General features: G+C 44.7%; 1 protein-coding gene across 2 annotated transcripts in view; it reads right to left on the minus strand.

The window, feature by feature from the left end:
- LOC113524886 (rho GTPase-activating protein 42) overlaps nt 1-24,000 on the minus strand; it is an 83,296-nt gene that overhangs the window by 33,608 nt on the left and 25,688 nt on the right. For both annotated transcript variants that reach the window (XM_034304999.2, XM_034304998.2), the window contains exon 4: nt 15,148-15,219. In XM_034304999.2, coding sequence (XP_034160890.1) covers nt 15,148-15,219 — 72 coding nt within the window. The remainder of the gene's footprint in view (nt 1-15,147; nt 15,220-24,000) is intronic.

Below are 24,000 nucleotides of genomic sequence, written 5' to 3' on the forward strand. Positions count from 1 at the left end.
AATGTAGTACTATCTTCTACACCAGTCTTCATAAACCCTGCTCCTGGACACCTGCAGAAATCGAATGCACCTGATCACACTTACTGAGGAACATTCAGGAGGAGTGGGAGTGGGCGTGGCCTACTATTCTCCCCCAAGAAACACAGTAAACCCCCAGCAGTAGAAATGTGAGCAGTGTGAGCGTGGTGTGTGAAGTGCGGCTCTGACAGTTCCTCTGCCTCAGCTACATCACTCCGGATCATAATCACTCTCAGCTAGCGATGTGCGTGAGAATATTTTTATATAATTTTTATAATCTCTCTCAGTTAGTATTTCTGTTTGTCCTGTGAGGTTCGTATGTCTCTGCTCGCTTGTGACCACATGAAAGTAAAAACCTCCTGCTCATCTGATCTTTTTGTTGTGTCCCGTGAGGTTCCAGTTCTCGTCTCAACCACAAAAACTTTCTGACAAACGTTCTAAAATAAACTGAAGAGCGCTCCTCCTAACTGTATCTGTCAAGAGCACAGTATCTGTTTCCTCATCTGTTTATTCTGAATAATTTACTCATATTCAGTTACATCCTTATTCCTACAGAACATCGTCACGCCGATTGTCCGGTCTTTAGGAACAGCAGTGAAGCTGAAACATGTTTATGATTTTTAGGATCTTCACAAAGCTGCATTGTTCAGCAGGGAGCATCATTAACTCCTCCAACTCCTGCATTTTATTGATTTACTGAATTAATCAGTAACTCCACTGAGACTGATGGTAAAAAGTCGAACAATACTAAACACACTCTACAACACACACTATTATTGAGTTATTGACCTTAGAATTAAATTCATTTATTCATTTTAGATTTAAATTCAATTAAACTCCATCTCTTATTTCAACAAACAGGATGTTCTGAATCATGTGAAGTGCTTTTATTCAGCTGCTTACACAAATATCGAGTGTCATTCAGAAATTTCCCTCCAGGATGAATATCTGAAAGTTTTATTTTATCTTATTCATTGAGCTTTCAATAAAGTTGTGTGTAAAAGGTTTCGTGGCCAAATGGAACAAAAAAATTCACATCAGATTTACAAAAGCTGATTCTGTTCATACTCAAGTTTGATTGACCAATCACACTCACGGCACAGCTGATTTACATTTAGCCACGCCCACAAACACTAATAAAAGGCGAGGCTTACAGCAAGCTGAAAAAGACGAAGTGATGAGTAAACGGTGAACGAGCCAGAACAACAACACGGCTACACATTTAACATCCGCATTCCCTCACAGCGCTTCTGCCTCACGCTCGTCCCTGAGGCCCTTCATTTTATCAGCCTGAGTGAAGTTCAGACACGTTAGACACCACAGGGCAATCATCACTCTCATCATCACTGCAGAATTTACCCACAAGGCTTTGCAAAGTGACATAATTCCAATAAAAAAAAAACAGAGAGAGCGAAGCGTAAATCTAAACGCGAACAGGAAAATAAAGAACTGCAACATTTTACAAACTAACATTTAGTTTTTATCTTAAGAAAGATTTTTTTACTCATGAGGAAATTAAATAATAATAATAACAATAATAAACTAAAATAAAATGTAATGGAAACTGTTTTCCCTAGAAATAGTAATAATAATAATAATAATAATAATAATAATGATAATAATAAATGATATGAAAATGAAATGAAAATGAAAATCATGAACATTAAAATAAAGTATTTTGTATAAATAAAAATAAATTAATGAAAAAAAGAAATAATTGGTAATAGTGTCACTCAGTGGACGTGATTATTGCTGATCAGCTGTTTGTTTTCTCTCCCATGAAGCCGGAGATGAATCCAGCACTCGCTGATGTTTCCTCGTTAAACATTACACCTGAACAAACATCGTCCAGCTTCAATACAAGCAGCAGAAACTCACACAGCTGGAAAACAATCAAAATCAATAAATAATCCTGCAGCGGGTTTCTGTGCTGCGTCTCTCACACACACACTCACACACACACTCACACACACACTCACACACACACACACACACACACACACACACTCACACACACACTCACACACACACACCGAGAGAAAAACACAACCGTAGGTACATTCAAGAGCTCCTGAGGGGAAGGAGTTAAAAAAATGAAATGTAGAAATAAAATAAATATCACTTGAGCTTTTATACACACACACACACACATACACTCTCTCACACACACACACACACACACACTCTCACACACACACTCTCACACACACACTCTCACACACACACACAGTTCCTCGGGCTCATGAAGGATTTATTAAAGTGTAAAGGAAGATAAAGTACAGAACTGAGATCTCAATGACAAACACACACACACACACACACACACACACACACACACACACGCACATGCGCACACACACACACGCACACACACACACACACAAACACGCACACACACACACACACAGATGGAGAGATGGTTACTCTGAGCAAATCTGAACACGTGAGCTTTACTAGATTAATTAGCAATCAGTTTAATTAATGAGCAATTTTCTTTGAGAGTAGTGCGGTGTGATCTGATTGGCTGAGAGTAGTGCGGTGTGATCTGATTGGCTGAGAGTAGTGGGGTGTGATCTGATTGGCTGAGAGCAGTGCAGTGTGTTCTGATTGGCTGAGAGCAGTGCGGTGTGTTCTGATTGGCTGAGAGCAGTGCAGTGTGTTCTGATTGGCTGAGAGCAGTGCGGTGTGTTCTGATTGGCTGAGAACAGTGCGGTGTGATCTGATTGGCTGAGAGTAGTGGGGTGTGCTCTGATTGGCTGAGAGCAGTGCAGTGTGTTCTGATTGGCTGAGAGCATGTGCACACGCACACACACACACACACACACACACACAGCTTTAATGAGACAGAGATGAATCATGGATGATGTGACAGGAAATCTCACTTTTTAATTTTGTCTCTTGTTGTGGAGGACAGCAGAGCTGTTTAATAAGATGAGGACAATAAAGGAGATGAGGATGATGATGAAGATGAAGGAGATGAGGATGATGATGAAGATAAAGGAGATGAGGATGATGATGAAGATGAAGGAGATGAGGATGATGCTCACAGAGCAAGTCACAGAGACAGAGATCATCAAGAGAAAGCATGAAGGGTCACACACACACACACACACACACACACACTCACACTCACACTCACACTCACACTCACACTCACTCTCACACACACACACACACACTCACTCTCTCACACACACTCACTACACATACACACACACTCTCACACTCACACACACTCACACATACTCTCACACACACTCACACTCACACATACTCTCACACACTCTCTCACACACACACACACACACACACTCACTACACATAAACACACACACACACTCACACACACACTCACTACACATACACACACACACTCTCACACACACACTCTCACACACACACACTCACTCTCACACACACACTCTCTCACACACACAATCTCACACACACAATCTCACACACACATACATGCTAATTAACTTCACAGACAGTAATCAGCCTGAAATAATGACACGCTCTGATCTGCATTTATATTTATATGTGAGAACTCTGATTGGCTGAACCGCTCATCTGAGAGTTAAACATTAACACATTCAGTTCTTACATTTCGTCTCATAAACGTGACAATATTCACACAGCCGCACACATGTGACAGGATCTCATCTCACCTTTCATCTTATTTCCTGTAATGTTTGCTGCTTGTTTTATTTTGTTAGAAGATTGTTTAAGACTGACGAGCGGTTTCTCAGCGTGTTCCTCCTGGAGCTCAGCACCTGTATCTCCACCTTTAATGATTTACTGAAATTTATTCAATACTTCAGAAGAAACTCAGTGAAGAACAGAGCAGAGATTCTTTTACACTGTTCCTTCTTACATCAGGATTCAAACTGTGTAACTTCCGGAAAGAGCACAACTTCTTTATTTTATTTTATTTCATGTTATTAAGCACACAGATGACAACAGCAGTTTTCTTCAACACAAAGTCTCGTCTGGTTCCTGAGGTGTGAACGCTCCTCTGCTGGGAGGATCTCAGAGTCTTCACCATGTTCCTCTCCATGGAGGTGTGCAGCTCTTCTGACAATGTTTATTATAATCAAGGTCTCAAGACACACACACACACACACACACACACACACACACACACACACACACGGCCTGCCCCAGGCACCTCACTGTGTTTGACATGAAAGACTCCACAGCAGCGGGGAACCGATTCATCTGACATTAAGCTCTAAATCCTCCAAAGTGTTCTACAGCTACAGAACACGACAGTCAGCTCACGTCAGTATTAAACCTTTATACTGGAGTAATTACTGAACATCAGCAGAAATTCAGAACATCGCCACACACCATCACGTGCAGTGTGCAAAAGTGTTCTCGAGGTTGGATTTTGCACTAATTCATATAAACGAAGATAAACAGCAGGAACGGCTCGTGTAAATGTGTTAGCAGGGCTAAGCCCCGCCCCCTGCCTTTCAAAACTAAACACACATCAGTAAAAGGTTTTATTTCTGGCTCCACATCAGATTATTTGCTGTTAAATCTTTTAAAGTGAATCATTTTGTATTTTTGTAGAATCGAGCGCAACAGCACCACCAACAGGCCGTAATAAAAACACACAGGATGGTGTGAAGAAGCCAGAAGCGAGGCTGGGGCTGATTTCTTTCTCACCCAGACTGTAGATTCAGCAGCCAATCAGTGACAGCCGTGTCAGGTGATTACACAGAGGGACACGCCCCCTAGATCTGATCTCCGTTTACGCTGATATTTTTCACACACATCCGTAACACGTCATCAGCAGCGACTGAGAAGGAGCGCGTGAGATACAGTCGCGGGTGTGACGAACGTCACCGAGGACGATTATTTACTCATCATCATATTTTTACCCAGAATGCATTTGGAGGAGAAAAGAAAGTAAAAGTAAACTAAACACACACACGCCGTCCAATCAGAGCACAAACTACACAAAAGCAGAGGAGTGTGAGTTTAGTGTTTTTTGGTTTGAATGAAAAAGTTACAGCTTTTCTGCGTGTTTGGTTTTCAGAGGAAACACAATGTGAAGCCAATCGAGTGTGTGTGTGTGTGTGAGTGTGTGTGTGTGCGTGAGTGTGTGTGCAGTTTTCTGAGGAAGCACAATGTGAAAGCCAGTGGATGATTACGCACTTAAACACTTAAACATTAATTATTCTTATTACACCATCAATGAGACCTCTTGATATAATGCATTTACTCAACGCGAATAGTTTCATTATTAAACATTAAACTTTAGCCCAAATATCTAATATCACAGCAGCTGTTACTTTCGACTGTCTAACTTCTTTAAAATTCATATTTAAAGTTCATATCTCATAATCCACAGCAGGTGAAACAGTTATTACGGTTTCATGTGGCGTCTTCGTCCCTTTTTAGCTCCAGTTTAATGTTTTTTCTCCTCGTGTTGTCTCTGATTTGCTCACTCAGCGTTTACGCCACTGATGATGTCTATAAAGCGGCTTTGAGATCTGTAGTGTAAAAAGAGCTCTAAAAATTCCAAGGATGCTACTGATTCTCAGAATTTTAATGTTTTTCATGTTTCAGATTTTTTTTTTTTTTCCTTACAGTACTGTAGTTCTGTCACTGATATTTAGCTCGATTAGCTTCACATTCTCAGACGACTCACAATCACCACTCAGCATCTTCATCTGACCTTCACGCAGAAGTCCTTTTATTTACGCAGCGTTTGGCCAAATCCCAAGCGCCTTCCTTCATTAGGAAAGTTAATAAAGCTGTAAATCGGAACGTATAATCTTAGGGATTGTTTAGTATGAAAAGGGGAAAATGCCTTTATGTAAGTAATAAACACTGTGTGTGTGTGTGTGTGTGTGTGTGTGTGTGTGCTGTTCTAGTAAAATAATCAACGACGGGGTGGTGTGATAAAGCAGAGTTACTGTGACTACCTGCAGTTGATTATTTTCCTCTAACAGCACGTCCCCAAGTGTTTTATTCCTCTTACACCACAAAAATTTACCAACAATTACAATTAAAGAACGATGTCATACTTTTATCCATTTATAGTTACCTTTAATGTTGTGGAATGTCGGTGAAACGAGTTAGTTTCTGTTGTCACTTACGTTATAGCAGCTATAAACACTCGTTCCCTCACCAGCCTCTTTATTCTCTCTCTTCAACTTAATAAGACAAAATAATCGCAGCTTGTTCCGCATGTTACTGAGAAACCGCAAAGAAGCGTAAACTCCTCTGTCCTGAAGATGTCGGAAAACTTAAAGTTACAGCTTTACCTCTGACTGTTACAAAGCGCTGACACTGGAGACTCCTTCCATACATGTTACATATAAACGTCCCTGTGAATGAGCTGTTACTATAGAAACGAAAATAAACCTTTGATCTGCAGCTGCACTACAGTCAGAGCTGCTGTTATAGAAAATTAATCAACACCTTCTGACCAATCACAATCCAGTACAGTGAAATTTTTTCTTCATACAGTATGCTCCAGCTTGTTAGGAAGTCAGGGTCAGCTGTAATACAGCCTCCTGGAACAGAGACGTTATGGAGCGTGACCTTCACGACCTTCTGCTGTGTAATATTTATTACGCCGTGGCGCATTAATCACGCTGGTTACATGGCTCACCGGTTTTCCAGCGGAGTTCGATTTTTGGCTTCCCTCTGGGTAATACTGTGGGTCAGCTGTCCTTCAAACCATTCAACCAAAGTATATAGAATATAAAATATATATAAATATATAATCTAAAATCCCAGACTGTGGGCTGAAGATCACTGCGTGAAGATTCCTGAACTCGGGTTTTTAACACAAAGCAGAGCAACAAACACGTCTTTATGACAGCAAACAGATTTCTGAATATTTACTGAAAAATAAGCAGTGTTTCTACCATCGTTTGGAGAATTTATATTTGTATTTCCATCCTGGATTAAAATCTGCAGAACTCAGTGTTGTTGTTTGTAAACTCCGAGTTTCTTTAATGTCAGTTTGACTGTGTGACACGCAGCAGGAGAACCGCAGAGAGCTTCAGACCTGCCTCCTGCTCTGATCAGGCTCTGTTTAAAAAACTCTCCTATGGGCAGCCTGAGATCTGAAGGTACCTGACACACAGACACACACACAGACACAGACACACACTGTATACACACACACACTGTACACACACAGCATGCTGAGGGCTTGAGGAGGAAAGGATGTGAGAGATGCCACCTTACATGAGAATCATCACACAGCTTCATCCACCCACACACGCTGCAGGCAAACACACACACACACACACACACACACACACACACACACACACACACACACACATACCAACAAACTTTTTAGTTTTATCTTAAAGTGTTAGTGTTATTGAGTCAGTAGAGAAAAAAAAACTATAATCTGACTTGAGGAGCGTCACACTGCAGAATTTATCATCTACCACTTTATCTCCTCATCTCATATAAACACCTTCCTGAGAGAAGTAATTCAGTGTAGAGCTGTGGGACTGCAGGCCTGGAGTCTGACACCTCTGCACTAAAACCTGCTAAAATATTAACATACATACAATAACGCTGCTCTCCATCTCGAGACTCCTGAGCTCTGATTTCTGATCTAAAATACGTCAGCTGCAGGAAACTGATCATCAGAGGATCTTCAGTACCGAGCCACGACAAACACCTGCCGACATTTTTATCTACATCAAGCATTTATTTGTCCATGAAGTATCAAGTGCACAAATAAAAAAAAAAACAAGTCTTTTGCCTTTTTAGAGTTTTCTATTATAATTTATCAATCTTTCAGTAAAGTTACGTGTAAATGTTTTCATGGACAAATGGAACTAAAAATTCAGAATTCATTAAAGTCAGATTTATTAAAGTTTCTCAGAGTTTCTTCATATTCACATGTGTATGCAGATAAACGCCATAAATTACTGAGCGTGTTCACGCCACAGCTCATTTACATTAACCACACCTACAAAATACCATAACAGGTAAAAAGTAATGCAGCTCAGCCACTGCAGTGTGTCGGCTATCACAAACACACGCACTAACGTTTCCTGCTTTCATAGGGTGCCATTACTTTTGTCCTAATGGAACAGCTTTCTTTCATGTCAATAATATGAAGTGACTTTGTTTGTAATTTAAATAAATTAAAACTTGACAGTGTTTATAAAATCACAGACCCTCATCGACAAACACAAACTCAGGAGCGAAAGAGATACAAAAGGATTTCCATCAGAACCACGTCTCTTGCGTAAACGCTCCTGAGAACGAGTGATGAAGAAATTCTATAAATAACACACTCAGGCGTATCTGTCGCTAGGAGTCTGGCTGTTTTCTTTATTAAATTTGGCCTAGACTCCGGTACTGACATTGTCTACAGCAAATCAGAGACGTTTCCTGTCAGCAAACACAACATTATTCTCGTTTACTCGCCGACGGACTGAAATAAAACTCTCTCATAACTTTTAAAGACATGATGCTGTGAAATTTCTTCAGTCCGCTGATTATAAACGGCTCTGAAAAGCTGATCAGGCGGCAGATAGAAGTGCAAAGAGCCAATCACATTTCACAACATCAAGCTTGTAGCCAGAAAAGTGTCCAGAACACATCAGGTGTTCCGTGGCCTGTGGGCGGAGCCTCTGAGGCTGACACTAGCAGACACGCAAATAATTCCTGAAAAGCGCATAATTTAAATTCTCACCCAGAAGAGGCTCGGTTCCGCTGGAGTCTGGTTCCGCTCCAGGGTTCTTCCTCACGTCACCTCGGGGAGATTTTCTTTTTTAAATCTACATCCAGATTTGTGTAAAGCTGCTTTGTGACGATGTTTGTTGTTAATAATAATAATAATAATAATAATAATAATACAGTTGCACTGAATTAAAGGAAATGCAGCAGGTAAATGTCGAACTGCGAGAAGTTTGAGAAGAGAATTATGTTTGTTACTGAAAAGTCGAGCACGTCTCCACTTACACAGCGTCCAGCACGTTCAAACAACTCTACAGACCAGGCATTTTAGACAGGATGTTCACCCCCAAGAAATCCTCTTCATCATCATCATCATCATCATCATCTCCGTCTTCATCATCATCATCATCATCTCCGTCTTCATCATCATCATCATCATCAGATTTCTAAGAAAGTGAGTTGGTGTTCGTATTTTCCTGGAATCATCTTCAGGAGCTGTCTGGAGGAGTTTCATTGCTCTCTTCATGCAAAATAAATGAGACGGACTTTAAATCACAGAGTCACACACCGGGTCAGCGGGAGTCTGCATCAGACACAGGGCTGTGTGTGTGTGTGTGTGTGTGTGTGTGTGTGTGTTTGATGATCTAACTGCATGCTTGAACACAAACACAAACTCGGCTTTTCATGGAGCTGCATTTAATGAGTAATGAGACTGAGTTACTGAACTACATTTAACATTCCTCTGACGGTTTAATAGTCGTTACACAATCGCTCAGTGTTACATTCATTCTTTTCCTTTTTTATAAACATACTGGCTGTTTCCTCTCACTGTGTTATTAAACCGCGACGGATTAAATGCCAACGCTAACGCTAACCGCGCACTTCTGACTGACTGCACTGTGACCCACGAGGTATTTCTCCTGAGACGCAACACAGAGGGTCTCCTCCGAGACTCACCGCTTTCTCACTGCTCAGTCTCACAGTGAAAACGCCCGCTCCCTCAGTCTCACAGTGAAAACACCCGCTCCCTCAGTCTCAGAGTGAAAACGCCCGCTCCCTCAGTCTCACAGTGAAAACGCCCGCTCCCTCAGTCTCAGAGTGAAAACGCCCGCTCCCTCAGTGTCAGAGTGAAAACGCCCGCTCCCTCAGTCTCAGAGTGAAAACGCCCGCTCCCTCAGTCTCAGAGTGAAAACGCCCGCTCCCTCAGTCTCAGAGTGAAAACGCCCGCTCCCTCAGCGTCAGAGTGAAAACGCCCGCTCCCTCAGCGTCAGAGTGAAAACGCCCGCTCCCTCAGCGTCAGAGTGAAAACGCCCGCTCCCTCAGCGTCAGAGTGAAAACGCCCGCTCCCTCAGTCTCCGAGTGAAAACGCCCGCTCCCTCAGTCTCACAGTGAAAACACCCGCTCCCTCAGTCTCACAGTGAAAACGCCCGCTCCCTCAGCGTCAGAGTGAAAACGCCCGCTCCCTCAGCGTCAGAGTGAAAACGCCCGCTCCCTCAGTCTCAGAGTGAAAACGCCCGCTCCCTCAGTCTCAGAGTGAAAACGCCCGCTCCCTCAGTCTCAGAGTGAAAACACCCGCTCCCTCAGCGTCAGAGTGAAAACGCCCGCTCCCTCAGTCTCAGAGTGAAAACGCCCGCTCCCTCAGTCTCAGAGTGAAAACGCCCGCTCCCTCAGCGTCAGAGTGAAAACGCCCGCTCCCTCAGTCTCAGAGTGAAAACGCCCGCTCCCTCAGCGTCAGAGTGAAAACGCCCGCTCCCTCAGTCTCAGAGTGAAAACGCCCGCTCCCTCAGCGTCAGAGTCAAAACGCCCGCTCCCTCAGCGTCAGAGTGAAAACGCCCGCTCCCTCAGCGTCAGAGTGAAAATGCCCGCTCCCTCAGTCTCACAGTGAAAACGCCCGCTCCCTCAGCGTCAGAGTGAAAACGCCCGCTCCCTCAGCGTCAGAGTGAAAACGCCCGCTCCCTCAGCGTCAGAGTGAAAACGCCCGCTCCCTCAGTCTCAGAGTGAAAACGCCCGCTCCCTCAGCCTCAGAGTGAAAACGCCCGCTCCCTCAGCGTCAGAGTGAAAACGCCCGCTCCCTCAGTCTCAGAGTGAAAACGCCCGCTCCCTCAGTCTCAGAGTGAAAACGCCCGCTCCCTCAGTCTCACAGTGAAAACGCCCGCTCCCTCAGTCTCAGAGTGAAAACGCCCGCTCCCTCAGTGTCAGAGTGAAAACGCCCGCTCCCTCAGTCTCAGAGTGAAAACGCCCGCTCCCTCAGTCTCAGAGTGAAAACGCCCGCTCCCTCAGCGTCAGAGTGAAAACGCCCGCTCCCTCAGCGTCAGAGTGAAAACGCCCGCTCCCTCAGCGTCAGAGTGAAAACGCCCGCTCCCTCAGCGTCAGAGTGAAAACGCCCGCTCCCTCAGTCTCCGAGTGAAAACGCCCGCTCCCTCAGTCTCACAGTGAAAACACCCGCTCCCTCAGTCTCAGAGTGAAAACGCCCGCTCCCTCAGCGTCAGAGTGAAAACGCCCGCTCCCTCAGTCTCAGAGTGAAAACGCCCGCTCCCTCAGTCTCAGAGTGAAAACGCCCGCTCCCTCAGCGTCAGAGTGAAAACGCCCGCTCCCTCAGTCTCAGAGTGAAAACGCCCGCTCCCTCAGCGTCAGAGTGAAAACGCCCGCTCCCTCAGTCTCAGAGTGAAAACGCCCGCTCCCTCAGCGTCAGAGTCAAAACGCCCGCTCCCTCAGCGTCAGAGTGAAAACGCCCGCTCCCTCAGCGTCAGAGTGAAAATGCCCGCTCCCTCAGTCTCACAGTGAAAACGCCCGCTCCCTCAGCGTCAGAGTGAAAACGCCCGCTCCCTCAGCGTCAGAGTGAAAACGCCCGCTCCCTCAGTCTCAGAGTGAAAACGCCCGCTCCCTCAGCCTCAGAGTGAAAACGCCCGCTCCCTCAGCGTCAGAGTGAAAACGCCCGCTCCCTCAGTCTCAGAGTGAAAACGCCCGCTCCCTCAGTCTCAGAGTGAAAACGCCCGCTCCCTCAGTCTCACAGTGAAAACACCCGCTCCCTCAGTCTCAGAGTGAAAACGCCCGCTCCCTCAGTCTCACAGTGAAAACACCCGCTCCCTCAGTCTCAGAGTGAAAACGCCCGCTCCCTCAGTCTCAGAGTGAAAACGCCCGCTCCCTCAGCGTCAGAGTGAAAACGCCCGCTCCCTCAGTCTCACAGTGAAAACGCCCGCTCCCTCAGCGTCAGAGTGAAAACGCCCGCTCCCTCAGTCTCAGAGTGAAAACGCCCGCTCCCTCAGCGTCAGAGTGAAAACGCCCGCTCCCTCAGCGTCAGAGTGAAAACGCCCGCTCCCTCAGTCTCAGAGTGAAAACGCCCGCTCCCTCAGCGTCAGAGTGAAAACGCCCGCTCCCTCAGTCTCAGAGTGAAAACGCCCGCTCCCTCAGCGTCAGAGTGAAAACGCCCGCTCCCTCAGCGTCACAGTGAAAACGCCCGCTCCCTCAGTCTCAGAGTGAAAACGCCCGCTCCCTCAGTCTCAGAGTGAAAACGCCCGCTCCCTCAGTCTCAGAGTGAAAACGCCCGCTCCCTCAGCGTCAGAGTGAAAACGCCCGCTCCCTCAGCGTCAGAGTGAAAACGCCCGCTCCCTCAGCGTCAGAGTGAAAACGCCCGCTCCCTCAGTCTCAGAGTGAAAACGCCCGCTCCCTCAGTCTCACAGTGAAAACGCCCGCTCCCTCAGTCTCACAGTGAAAACGCCCGCTCCCTCAGTCTCAGAGTGAAAACGCCCGCTCCCTCAGCGTCAGAGTGAAAACGCCCGCTCCCTCAGCCTCAGAGTGAAAACACCCGCTCCCTCAGCCTCAGAGTGAAAACACCCGCTCCCTCAGTCTCACAGTGAAAACGCCCGCTCCCTCAGTCTCAGAGTGAAAACGCCCGCTCCCTCAGTCTCAGAGTGAAAACGCCCGCTCCCTCAGCGTCAGAGTGAAAACGCCCGCTCCCTCAGTCTCAGAGTGAAAACGCCCGCTCCCTCAGTCTCAGAGTGAAAACGCCCGCTCCCTCAGTCTCAGAGTGAAAACGCCCGCTCCCTCAGTCTCAGAGTGAAAACGCCCGCTCCCTCAGCGTCAGAGTGAAAACGCCCGCTCCCTCAGTCTCAGAGTGAAAACGCCCGCTCCCTCAGCGTCAGAGTGAAAACGCCCGCTCCCTCAGCGTCAGAGTGAAAACGCCCGCTCCCTCAGTCTCAGAGTGAAAACGCCCGCTCCCTCAGCGTCAGAGTGAAAACGCCCGCTCCCTCAGCGTCAGAGTGAAAACGCCCGCTCCCTCAGTCTCAGAGTGAAAACGCCCGCTCCCTCAGCGTCAGAGTGAAAACGCCCGCTCCCTCAGCGTCAGAGTGAAAACGCCCGCTCCCTCAGTCTCAGAGTGAAAACGCCCGCTCCCTCAGCGTCAGAGTGAAAACGCCCGCTCCCTCAGCGTCAGAGTGAAAACGCACGCTCCCTCAGTCTCAGAGTGAAAACGCCCGCTCCCTCAGCGTCAGAGTGAAAACGCCCGCTCCCTCAGCGTCAGAGTGAAAACGCACGCTCCCTCAGTCTCAGAGTGAAAACGCCCGCTCCCTCAGCGTCAGAGCGAAAACGCCCGCTCCCTCAGTCTCAGAGTGAAAACGCCCGCTCCCTCAGTCTCAGAGTGAAAACGCCCGCTCCCTCAGTGTCAGAGTGAAAACGCCCGCTCCCTCAGTCTCAGAGTGAAAACGCCCGCTCCCTCAGTCTCAGAGTGAAAACGCCCGCTCCCTCAGCGTCAGAGTGAAAACGCCCGCTCCCTCAGCGTCAGAGTGAAAACGCCCGCTCCCTCAGCGTCAGAGTGAAAACGCCCGCTCCCTCAGTCTCAGAGTGAAAACGCCCGCTCCCTCAGCGTCAGAGTGAAAACGCACGCTCCCTCAGTCTCACAGTGAAAACGCCCGCTCCCTCAGCGTCAGAGTGAAAACGCCCGCTCCCTCAGTCTCAGAGTGAAAACGCCCGCTCCCTCAGTCTCAGAGTGAAAACGCCCGCTCCCTCAGTCTCAGAGTGAAAACGCCCGCTCCCTCAGCGTCAGAGTGAAAACGCCCGCTCCCTCAGCCTCAGAGTGAAAACGCCCGCTCCCTCAGCGTCAGAGTGAAAACGCCCGCTCCCTCAGCGTCAGAGTGAAAACGCCCGCTCCCTCAGTCTCAGAGTGAAAACGCCCGCTCCCTCAGTCTCAGAGTGAAAACGCCCGCTCCCTCAGCGTCAGAGTGAAAACGCCCGCTCCCTCAGTCTCACAGTGAAAACGCCCGCTCCCTCAGTCTCACAGTGAAAACGCCCGCTCCCTCAGCGTCAGAGTGAAAACGCCCGCTCCCTCAGCGTCAGAGTGAAAACGCCCGCTCCCTCAGCGTCAGAGTGAAAATAAATAAATAAATAAATCAGTGAACTGAGAGCAATTTACATTAGCTCTACTCCATTTTTCACAAGTTAGCAATTTACCTTGTGTCTAAAATGATAGTGTGACACACACACACACACACACACACAGATCTGGTGCAAAATAAAACTAAATTATTGTCCTCAAAACCCAGTTTTTAAGGTGTGTGTTGAACAATTAGCCTCGAGTTTCAGGAAAGCACTTAAAAACCAATTACGCTATTTCCTTCTTGCGATTTTAACTTAATTTCTGCTCCTTTATTCCTGTGTATTACGGAGCTGTAACACTTCTGAGGTCCACGTTTCAACACGAGCACGACGTCGTCCATCGAACACGTTCACGTGAACACAGTGTGAAGAAACCAGTTCACCGCACTTTAATTACTGCAGGAGGATTTTAAAAGATGAAATTTTTCAGTGTTTTTACTTTAGATTTGTTATCAGGTGAAGCTCACGTTACAGCTTCAGGCTCTGGAACGAGTTACAGCTTTACCTCTGACTGGTACAAAGCGCTGACACTGGAGACTCCTTCCATTAATGTTACATAAACACATTTCTCCTTACAGAAAACTTCACCACATCAAAGATTTTTAAATCTGTTTATTATCAGTGGAGCGTCGCTGTACACGTCCCTGTGAATGAGCTGTTGCTATAGAAACCATAACGTATTAATAAGAGTGCATTAATATAAACCTGCGCTACTGTCAGAGCTGCTGTTATAGAAAACTAATCAACACCTTCTGACCAATCAGAGTGCAGAACTCATCAATAGAGTTATGTAAATGTTTAATAACTGAGAGAAGCCACAAAAACAAAGATATGTAGCTGTTGCTAATAGTTGTCTGTTAAAGTTAACAGTGGACTGTACGTGTGCAGCTACTAACTTACACACACACACACACACACACACAGTGTTTCACTGTAATTGCAGTTCAGACAGCAGAGGGCGCTTTACCTGATTTAAACATTACACACTGCTCCTTTAAGGAGATTGTTTGCAGCATTTAAGCAGCACTTCTGTATTTTCATGAGCACTTGTTCAGCTTTATGAATAAAAATGCACGTTTTACTCACTTTAGCCGCTCCGATCTGCTCCGTACGGAATTTCTCCAACGGTGTGATGAGCACGTCGTCAGCATTCTGGATCTAAAAATCAATCATAAAAGTCAAGTTTAATCTTAACAGAGAGCTGAGTGCTTTAACATGCACGGTTAAACTGTGCAAATCTGTAGCCTGACTTCATATTTCATCACGGCCCGGTGGGTCTGGGTTCGATCTGTCACACCACCGACGCTAAAGACATTCAGCTTCCTTCATCAATATTCGCCTAATATGAGCTGTGGAGCAGAACACGGCTCTCTGCACTGCTGACTGGTGAAAAAAAGGAAAATGCGAAGTAATTCTGAAGTCATGAAATTGAACAATAAAGAGAAATGAGAAAATGGCGGTGTGTTTTATACGGCCTGTAAAACGGAGCGAGGCTGTGAGAAATACGAGTCTCCTGAAACATCCCTGAGCTTTCCACCAGAACATTTCATTCAGGTCATTCCTGAACACACTCCTCTCACGAGCTCATTAACGAGGAGGAAATAAACATCCAGATCACACACACACACACACACACACACAAAACACATAATCAGATATATATGTACTGTTTGCATGTTAATGCAGGAATAATCACAAAACTGCTGTTTACATTTTCATTCTTTCTGAACAGAAGTTGAATTAAAGGCTCTAGTAGAGTCGATGTTACGTCTCTGTACACTTCCGTGTCCTAAACCTTTAGTACCTTTAGTACCTTTAGTACCATTAGTGTATCTTTTACCTTGACAGGTGAATGTAGTGTACCGTTAAAATTGTACTGTAAAAGGAAACTACGGTCCAATTATGCATCTAAAATCATTTTTAAAGGTGATTATATTCACACGTCCACAAACATATTAAAGGTACAGAAGAAAAGCGTTCGACCGCAGAGACTAGGAAAGCCGTCCTCAAGGACATTCGACTGATGGATCTTTAAACACAGAGACTGAAAAGATGCTTCCACCATAAATATTATAATTACATGGAAAGATATCTGGGTGGAAAATTATTATTATTATTATTATTATTATTAATAATAATATTATTGCAGCAACAGCCAGAAATAGTTAAAGAATCATGAAACAAAAAAGTTCCTTAGAGAAATAAAAATGGCTCTTTAGGGAACCAAAAAAAAAAAAAAAATCACATTTTCTGTTGCCTTTATTGTTTATTTTAAGTGTGTAGTTAAATTTTTTAATTCGCTCTAACAGTAATCACTCTCACAGCTTATATTAAACAAATAATTACCACCAATCAAATAAAGGTCTTAAAATGTGAACAGTATTTTTATGGCCATCTGTAGGAGACTCCAGACGCCAGCTGAAGCTGATATTATACATTCCACAGTCTGCACTTATACAGCGCCTTTTAACCTTAGCGGTTCTGCAAAGTGCTTTATACTGTTTCCCATTCACGCATTAACACACACACTCACACACACACACACACACACACACACACACACACACGGCCTCAGAGCTGCCATGCAAGGCACTAGCCTGCCATCGACTTGGGGTTCAGTGTCTCGCCCAAGGACACTTCGGGATGTGGAGAGGCCGGGGATCGAACCTCCAGCCCTGCGATTAGAGGACGATTCTACCGCTCTAGCGCCGAGCCACAGCCGCCTCATTACAGCGTGATGCTACGCGCCTGCATGGTGCAGTACCGGTGTAAACAGTGAGGGGGCGTAACAGCAACTCCACAACTACCAAGATAAAATTAATAAATAATTCAATTTAATTTTTAATTTATTTTGTATAGCACTTTAACAATGCACACCGTCACAAAGCAGCTTTACAGAAATCCAGATAAAGAAATACAGAAACATAATTTGTTTTCCTTTTAACAACTAAACAATAAATCACACGGAATAGAATATACATTTCACAAAGATAAACCTGTTTCATTTAAATACATCACAGCAGTTTGTTAGTTTCTGTGTAAAGAATAAAAGTCTTTGTACAGCGAAGATCAGTTAAATTAATTAATCTTAAATTAATGAATAGTTTGAAGACAAACGATTTAAACGTTATTGTGAGCTCACACTTTAATTACTGCTGAATTTAAAAATGTGTTTAAATCAGAAGTGCACAACTTTAACTCCTGTATATCCAGAGCGCAGCATAAAACACACACACACACACACACACACGCGCGCGATTTAAAATTTAAACCCAGGATTTAAACACACTGGAATAAAATATAAAATCATTCTGTTCGATGTTCGATGCACATTCTCACTCAGTGTAAAGTGTAGAATTCTCCACATTAATAATTCTCACTGCTTTTCAATATTATTACCAAATTATACACATCATTCGAACGATTTTCTGAGCAGGACTTCATACAAAGTGTCGTCTCACTTTTCTCACACAGTATCTGAGCACAAACACACTGCGGAGGTTTTTATATAAATACTATATTTTCTGAGACGAAGCTCCAGGTATGAAAAGTGAAATCTGATTCATGAGGCGGCGGCGTGGACGTATTTCATTACTCGAGATGACAGAAAGGCTGATTTCACACGCTGTAGCTTTTCTCTGCCGTGTCGCCAAACATCAGCCTCGTGGCTCTCACACACACACACACACACACACACACACTGCGACAGATTCAAATCACCTGAGATCAGCCTCCGTGTTTCTCTCTGCGCTTCTGCCTCAACTTTTGAAAGTGATGCTATTTTCAGGGCATCAAACCAAAAAGCTTCGTTCAGCGTGAAAGAGCATCTCCAGCTTTTCACTCTCTTTCCTGTAAGCAACTTTCCCAGAAGAATCCAGCCCTAAACCCCAACAGCTCCAGACGACCTCTGAGTGTTTTACACATTTGATTTTGATTTGATTTTTTTTTCAAGGCTCAGCTGCTCAGATGCTTCATTTTATACAAAGAATTTTCATCAGATTTTATTCTTAAAGCAGCAGTTTATACGTTTTAGTCCGCACCCTGCAGAAAAAGGGGCGGGACTGAGTGTGTCTGTTCTGACTGGGGGGCGGGGCTAATATCAGGGTCAGAAAATGTAAAACTAGCATAATCTATTGCCTGCTAATATTGTAAATATCGCAGATTTTCTACAGAGTTATTATTATTGTGTGATTATTACAGATGTAGAAACACTTTTAAACATTTAAACTTTACAAACTGCACCTTTAAAATTTAAATCCTGTCTTTTGACATCAGTTTTATTAAAGGAAATTCAAAATTTTGTGATTTCAGTAGCTATCTTTTTTTTTTTTTTGTCATGGTTAGAGTGTGTGTGTGTGTGTGTTCTGAGAATATATATTTAATGCTTTGTGATTAGCATAGGATTTATGTTTTTTTGTCTGTAATATATTTATCAGGAGTTTTGTCTCTATTTAATATTGATAGCAAAACAATTCTCACGTCACGTCTTTACCCTTTATGTCTTTTTAAAGCTTACTACACATAGCACACTAGATATATTGCACTACATACAGTGTGTGTTTTCTGCAGTGTACTGAGTGCCATGTCCTTTTTCACCCATCAGACTCACGGCTAAAACACAGACCTTTCTGTCATCGTTATTATATTTACAGTAATCTACAGCATCACTGCTCTCCTTATTAACGTCCTGATCCCAGCTGGAGGCTGGTGTAGGAACAGGACTCACTTTAGGCAGCATTTTCAGTTCAGCTTGCACAGAAACTCAGCCTTTATGCAGCCATACTGTGGCGAAGAATACACAGTGCAATGTCAAATACACGCTGTGAGGGAAAATAAATGTATAGCGCAGAACCACCGAGGAGCAGAAACAAGGAAAATGCAGGAATCAGCATCTGCAGCTGGACATTGCAGTACGAGTGAATGTGAACCTGCTGAGAACTTCCCTGTTATTACACCCAGTAAACAAGTGGAACTCGAAGCCAACGGCGTGGACGAGGCGAGGAGACGCCTCCATCACCAACAAGTGCAATGCGGTGCAAAAGACAGAGAAACTCAGACATGGGTTCTGGTACTGTTACCCCACATACCGCACTATGGCTTTAAACCCATGTGTAAATACACTGTGGGTGAAAAAGCATTACAGCTATCTCACACCAGAGCTCTGAATACTGGCCTTCTGTGTTTTACAGACGTGTGGAAGTTTGCTTTCAGTGTTCAGTGTTCAGGTCTGTGTCATGTGAGTCAACATCATGTTTATGGCTTTAAATACATCACAGGATTCGATCAGAAACATTAAATACAATCCAATCCCTGAACCAGTACCTCAAACTCACTGTCACATCAGTGACCAGGAACAGCACCAACATGTCACGGCTGTGGGCGGGGCTAGTGCGTGAGTCACGCTAAATCCGGCTTTACACGAAACGATTTTCAGTCTGATGTTGGCGTCATAGACAACATTGGCACAGTGTAAAATAATTCTTTGGTCAGGAGTTGAGATCAGCAGCTTTAGAACATATAATATTTACTTCTTCTTCTTCTTCTTCTTCATCTTCATCCGCTATTTAGTGCCACTGAAACCAAAGACAGTCGACATCAATGTTCTGTCAGTGTGAGAAATTTCTACTGAAGCTCTGAGAGTGAGAGTGCTGCTACGCCACTCGTCTAAAATCCACCAATAGGAGGACAGCAATCTCACGGCGCAGCTGCAGATACGCTAGCGGTGACGGAGAAATGTAAATGAAACATGCTAAAGGACAGATAAAGCTCCTCATCACCTCGAGCTCACACAGTCATCACACAGTCTGTCACAGGATTCAGCCCAGATTTTATACCGTGTGACGAGTAAAAACCTTAAAACACCCCTGAAAATCCAGAGATTAAAACGAGATTAATACAGAAACACTGACGGAATTAAATGATATTAAATTCCACAACAGAAAATCCACTGCAGACCAAAACCCTACTGCAGAACTTTATACAACTCTCTTATGTAGCTTTCAGCCACCAGGCAGTGCGGTGCGGTGAGGTTACCGATCCACATCCAGAACTACTCGTTTTCTGACTCGAGCTTTTCTAGAATGTTGTATTTTTCATCAAAATGTCAAAACGAAAATCAGTTAAAATCCATAAACGTTTTCATCACCCTGTGACTGGAACTGGTGCTAGAACTGGAACCAAAAAAGAGGAAAGAGATAGAAGAAAGAGGAAACATCTGCACACATTGGTACAGCACAGAGTCTCACACACACACACACACACACACACACACACGTGTGGTGATGATGACTTCCACCTCTGCGTTTATTGATATGACCGTATAGTCCAGTGTGTGGTGGAATTGTCTGTTACACATGTGGTTTGTTGCATGTTTGTGTGTTTATAAGCCACAGTTACATGGCTTCGTTCCTGCTGCCGCTCAGATCTTCTCTCTTCCTCAACACCACCACGGCCCTTGGAGAAGACCTGACGCCACGCTGCGTGGTTTGTAATAGTTGTTGTTTTCAGAAGAGATAGTATCATATTACTCGGTATTTTTTTTCACAGTAATTTTTAGTCTTTACAGCACGTCTGCTGTCCTCCTGCAGAGCGTTGCCATGGCGAGCAGCCAGCTCTCCGCATGGATCACGCTCTCTCTCCACGTCATCTCCACGATTTGCTGAAGACACTGCATAAGGAATTTCTCCACCAGCTAGAAGCAGTGTCTATATTCAATTCAATTCAATTTTACTGTTACAGAGCTTTTATGAAATGGACATTGTCACAAAGCAAATACAAAGACCCTGCAGCGGATAGTGAAGACAGCTGAGAAGATCATCGGGATCTCTCTTCCCTCCATCACAGACATTTACACCTCTTGCTGCATCCGCAAAGCCACCAGCATTGTGGATGATCCCACACACCCCTCACACACACTCTTCACCCTCCTGCCGTCTGGAAAACGGTACCGAAGCATTCGGGCCTCACAACCAGACTGTGCAACAGTTTCTTCCCTCATGCCATCAGACTCCTAAATACCTAGAACTGGACTGAAGGAACACACACACACACACACACACACACACACACACATACATATACACACACACACACACATATATACACACACACAACTGAACTGGTCCAAAGGAACTCACGCATACATACATACATATATATACACACAACGGAACATCCTCTATGCACATGCACTGCACATGTTTTGCACATGTCTTATTATTGCTGCTACTTCTATGTTTACACTGTTTACACTACCTCAGCTGTAATATTTGCACTACTGTCACCTTATCACTTTCAACAGGACTGTGTACTGGTCGGCGTCGTAGTTATGTACTGTCTGTTCTGTCTTGTGCTGTCTGCACATGTTTGCACTTGTGCACTTTACGTTTAATTTATGTAATTTATGTAATTTATGTAATTTATGTAGTCCCCGTAGTTCTGTGTCGTTCTGTGTTTCTTATGTAGCACCTTGGTCCTGGAGAAACGTTGTTTCGTTTCACTGTGTACTTGTATATGGCTGAAATGACAATAAACTCCACTTGACTTGACTTGAAGCAGCTTCACAAAAATCCAGATATAATTTTTTAAAATTTAAATTCATCTTTATTTCAGAGCTATAGCTCACGACTATAGAGTAGAGTGGTAATGCAGATGGCCTGATACAGTGTAATAGTGCAGTTCTGCTGGAAATGAGCATAAACACTCCTGATTTCAACGGACTGAAGCCTGCTGCAGCCTGATGAGGAAACGTTTGCTGTACTTCTGCATCAGCGTTGCTTTTCTGAGACAGAACACTTCCAAAATTGTGTAACTGAGGGCGGCGTGGGGACGTCTATAGTGAGATTATGTGAGATTATGCATTTAGTGAGGCCCAATCTTTGGTAAATGGTGTATGTTTGAGATCGTCCGAGGCATGGGACACTACAGTGAAGTCATCAGCATACTGTAGCTCAAACCCCTGCCTCAGAGCGCTCACTCTGAGCGGACACACAGACCATCACTCCTTCACAGACCTCCTCAGGATACTGACAGATTTTTTTTTTGGCATCTGTACTTTCTCAGTACGCTCCACAGACATTTATATCCACAGAGCTTCTGTCTTTATGAAACCCACACTGGGAATCTCATAGCAGGTCTTCTAAGATAATCAGAGCAAGCCTCTTTAGGAGTATCATGGTTAGCCCTTTCCCTGCTGCTGATGAGACTGAGATCCCTCTGTTTCTGCCACACACTGATTTATCACACTTCTAGTTGTTTACTGCGACTACATTTGAAGTTTTCACTGCTGTGGGATGTAAGCAGTCCTCCACCTCCTGAATGAACAGACGCAGATGTTTGGGACGCAGATGTTTGGGACGCTCCGGACCGGGTGTGGTGTTGCTTAAGGTTCCTCTGAGCCTGTAGGTATCTGGTGAAGCTTTTCTTTCAGGAGTAAGGCTGGGAGCTCATCATGACGCGAGGCTCCTGAGAAAAACGTTTGGCCCTGTCACTGACAGAGCGCAAGTGTGAAAGCTGATGATGCCTCAGCCGTCTGCGATGTGAGACAGAGCGTGATTGGCCGTGGCCTCTGTGTGGGAGGGACGAGTTACTGTAGTGTAGCGATGCTGAACACGAGCGATTATAATGACGCTTCACTCAGCTGAACGTGTGTTACCAAGATAACGACACAACGAGAGTGCGCTATCAGCAGCTAAACAGGAGGAAGAACATCAGCAACACACACACATGCACACACGCACACGCACACATACACACACACACGCATGCACACACGCACACACACACAAAGACGCACACACACACACGCATGCGCACACGCACACACATACACATACACACACACACACAGAGGATGGATTTGTGTCTTTTCTACCATTTCATAAATTACAACCTAATAATGTACTTAGATTTTTTTATTTATGCATTCGAGTGCAGTTTTATTATTAAAATGTAGTACAATAAAAAGCTAATGCAGCACTGCGGAAAACATTAAATCGCACTTTTCTGGTCAAAATGTTCCAAATTTCATTCATAAAACTGAAAGAGACAAAATTTGAGCACATTTATACAGACATGCTGAAAATTCCCAGTTTTCTTTCTCTCTGCATTTATTTTCTTCTCTCATTTTCTCCTCCTCCTGTTCTGTCTTTTTTTCCACCTCCATCTCTCTGAGGATGCGATTTGGAGGATTTAACAAGCGGCTGTTTAATCTGGTGTAATTCACTAAGTGTGTTCCCTACAATAACACTCAGGTGTTTAGCAAACACGTAGCTGTTGATTCAGGACGTGGCCCGGAGCCAAAGCCTCAGTAAAGCCTGATTACAGCTGAGAGACTCGAGCTGCTCCAACACTGCAGTAAAGTTCTCCTCCGTCAGGAGGCCGTGGTTACGAGCCGGCGGTAATAAAGAGCGCAGACGGGAGGAGAGCTGATACACACACGTCCTCCTTACACAGGATCACTCAGGGTCAGGCTGAGTTATGGCTCGGCTCACAGACGTCTTATCTCTCTGAACCTTTTCTCTTCTATTCTCGGCTGCAGATTGAGTCCAGATGTGTGTGTGCGTGTGTGTGCGTGTGTGTGCGTGTGTGTGTGCGCGTGTGTGCGTGTGTGTGTGCGTGTGTGTGTGCGTATGTGTGTGCGTGTGTGCGCGTGTGTGTGTGTGTGCGTGTGTGTGTGCACGCTGTCAATCTCACTCCTGTTTAAACCCCCATCTCACAGCTGAAAGAAGACCCAGGCCAAAAGATCCTCCCTGCTTTAGTGTTGTGAAATTGAGCGAGTGAATTGAATCGGATTCCTGTTGCGATGGTTATCACTGAGAGCTCGGCGGCTGCGTGGACCTTCTCCACTTACGGCTTCAGATTTAGGAAACTCAACATGCAGAAAGGTTTATTGTCTATTATGACAAGATACAAATGAGTTTCACTGTAATTTTGATGCCT

Source organism: Pangasianodon hypophthalmus, chromosome 6, assembly GCF_027358585.1.
Source record: "Pangasianodon hypophthalmus isolate fPanHyp1 chromosome 6, fPanHyp1.pri, whole genome shotgun sequence".
In the NCBI taxonomy this organism is placed as follows: Eukaryota; Metazoa; Chordata; class Actinopteri; order Siluriformes; family Pangasiidae; genus Pangasianodon; species Pangasianodon hypophthalmus.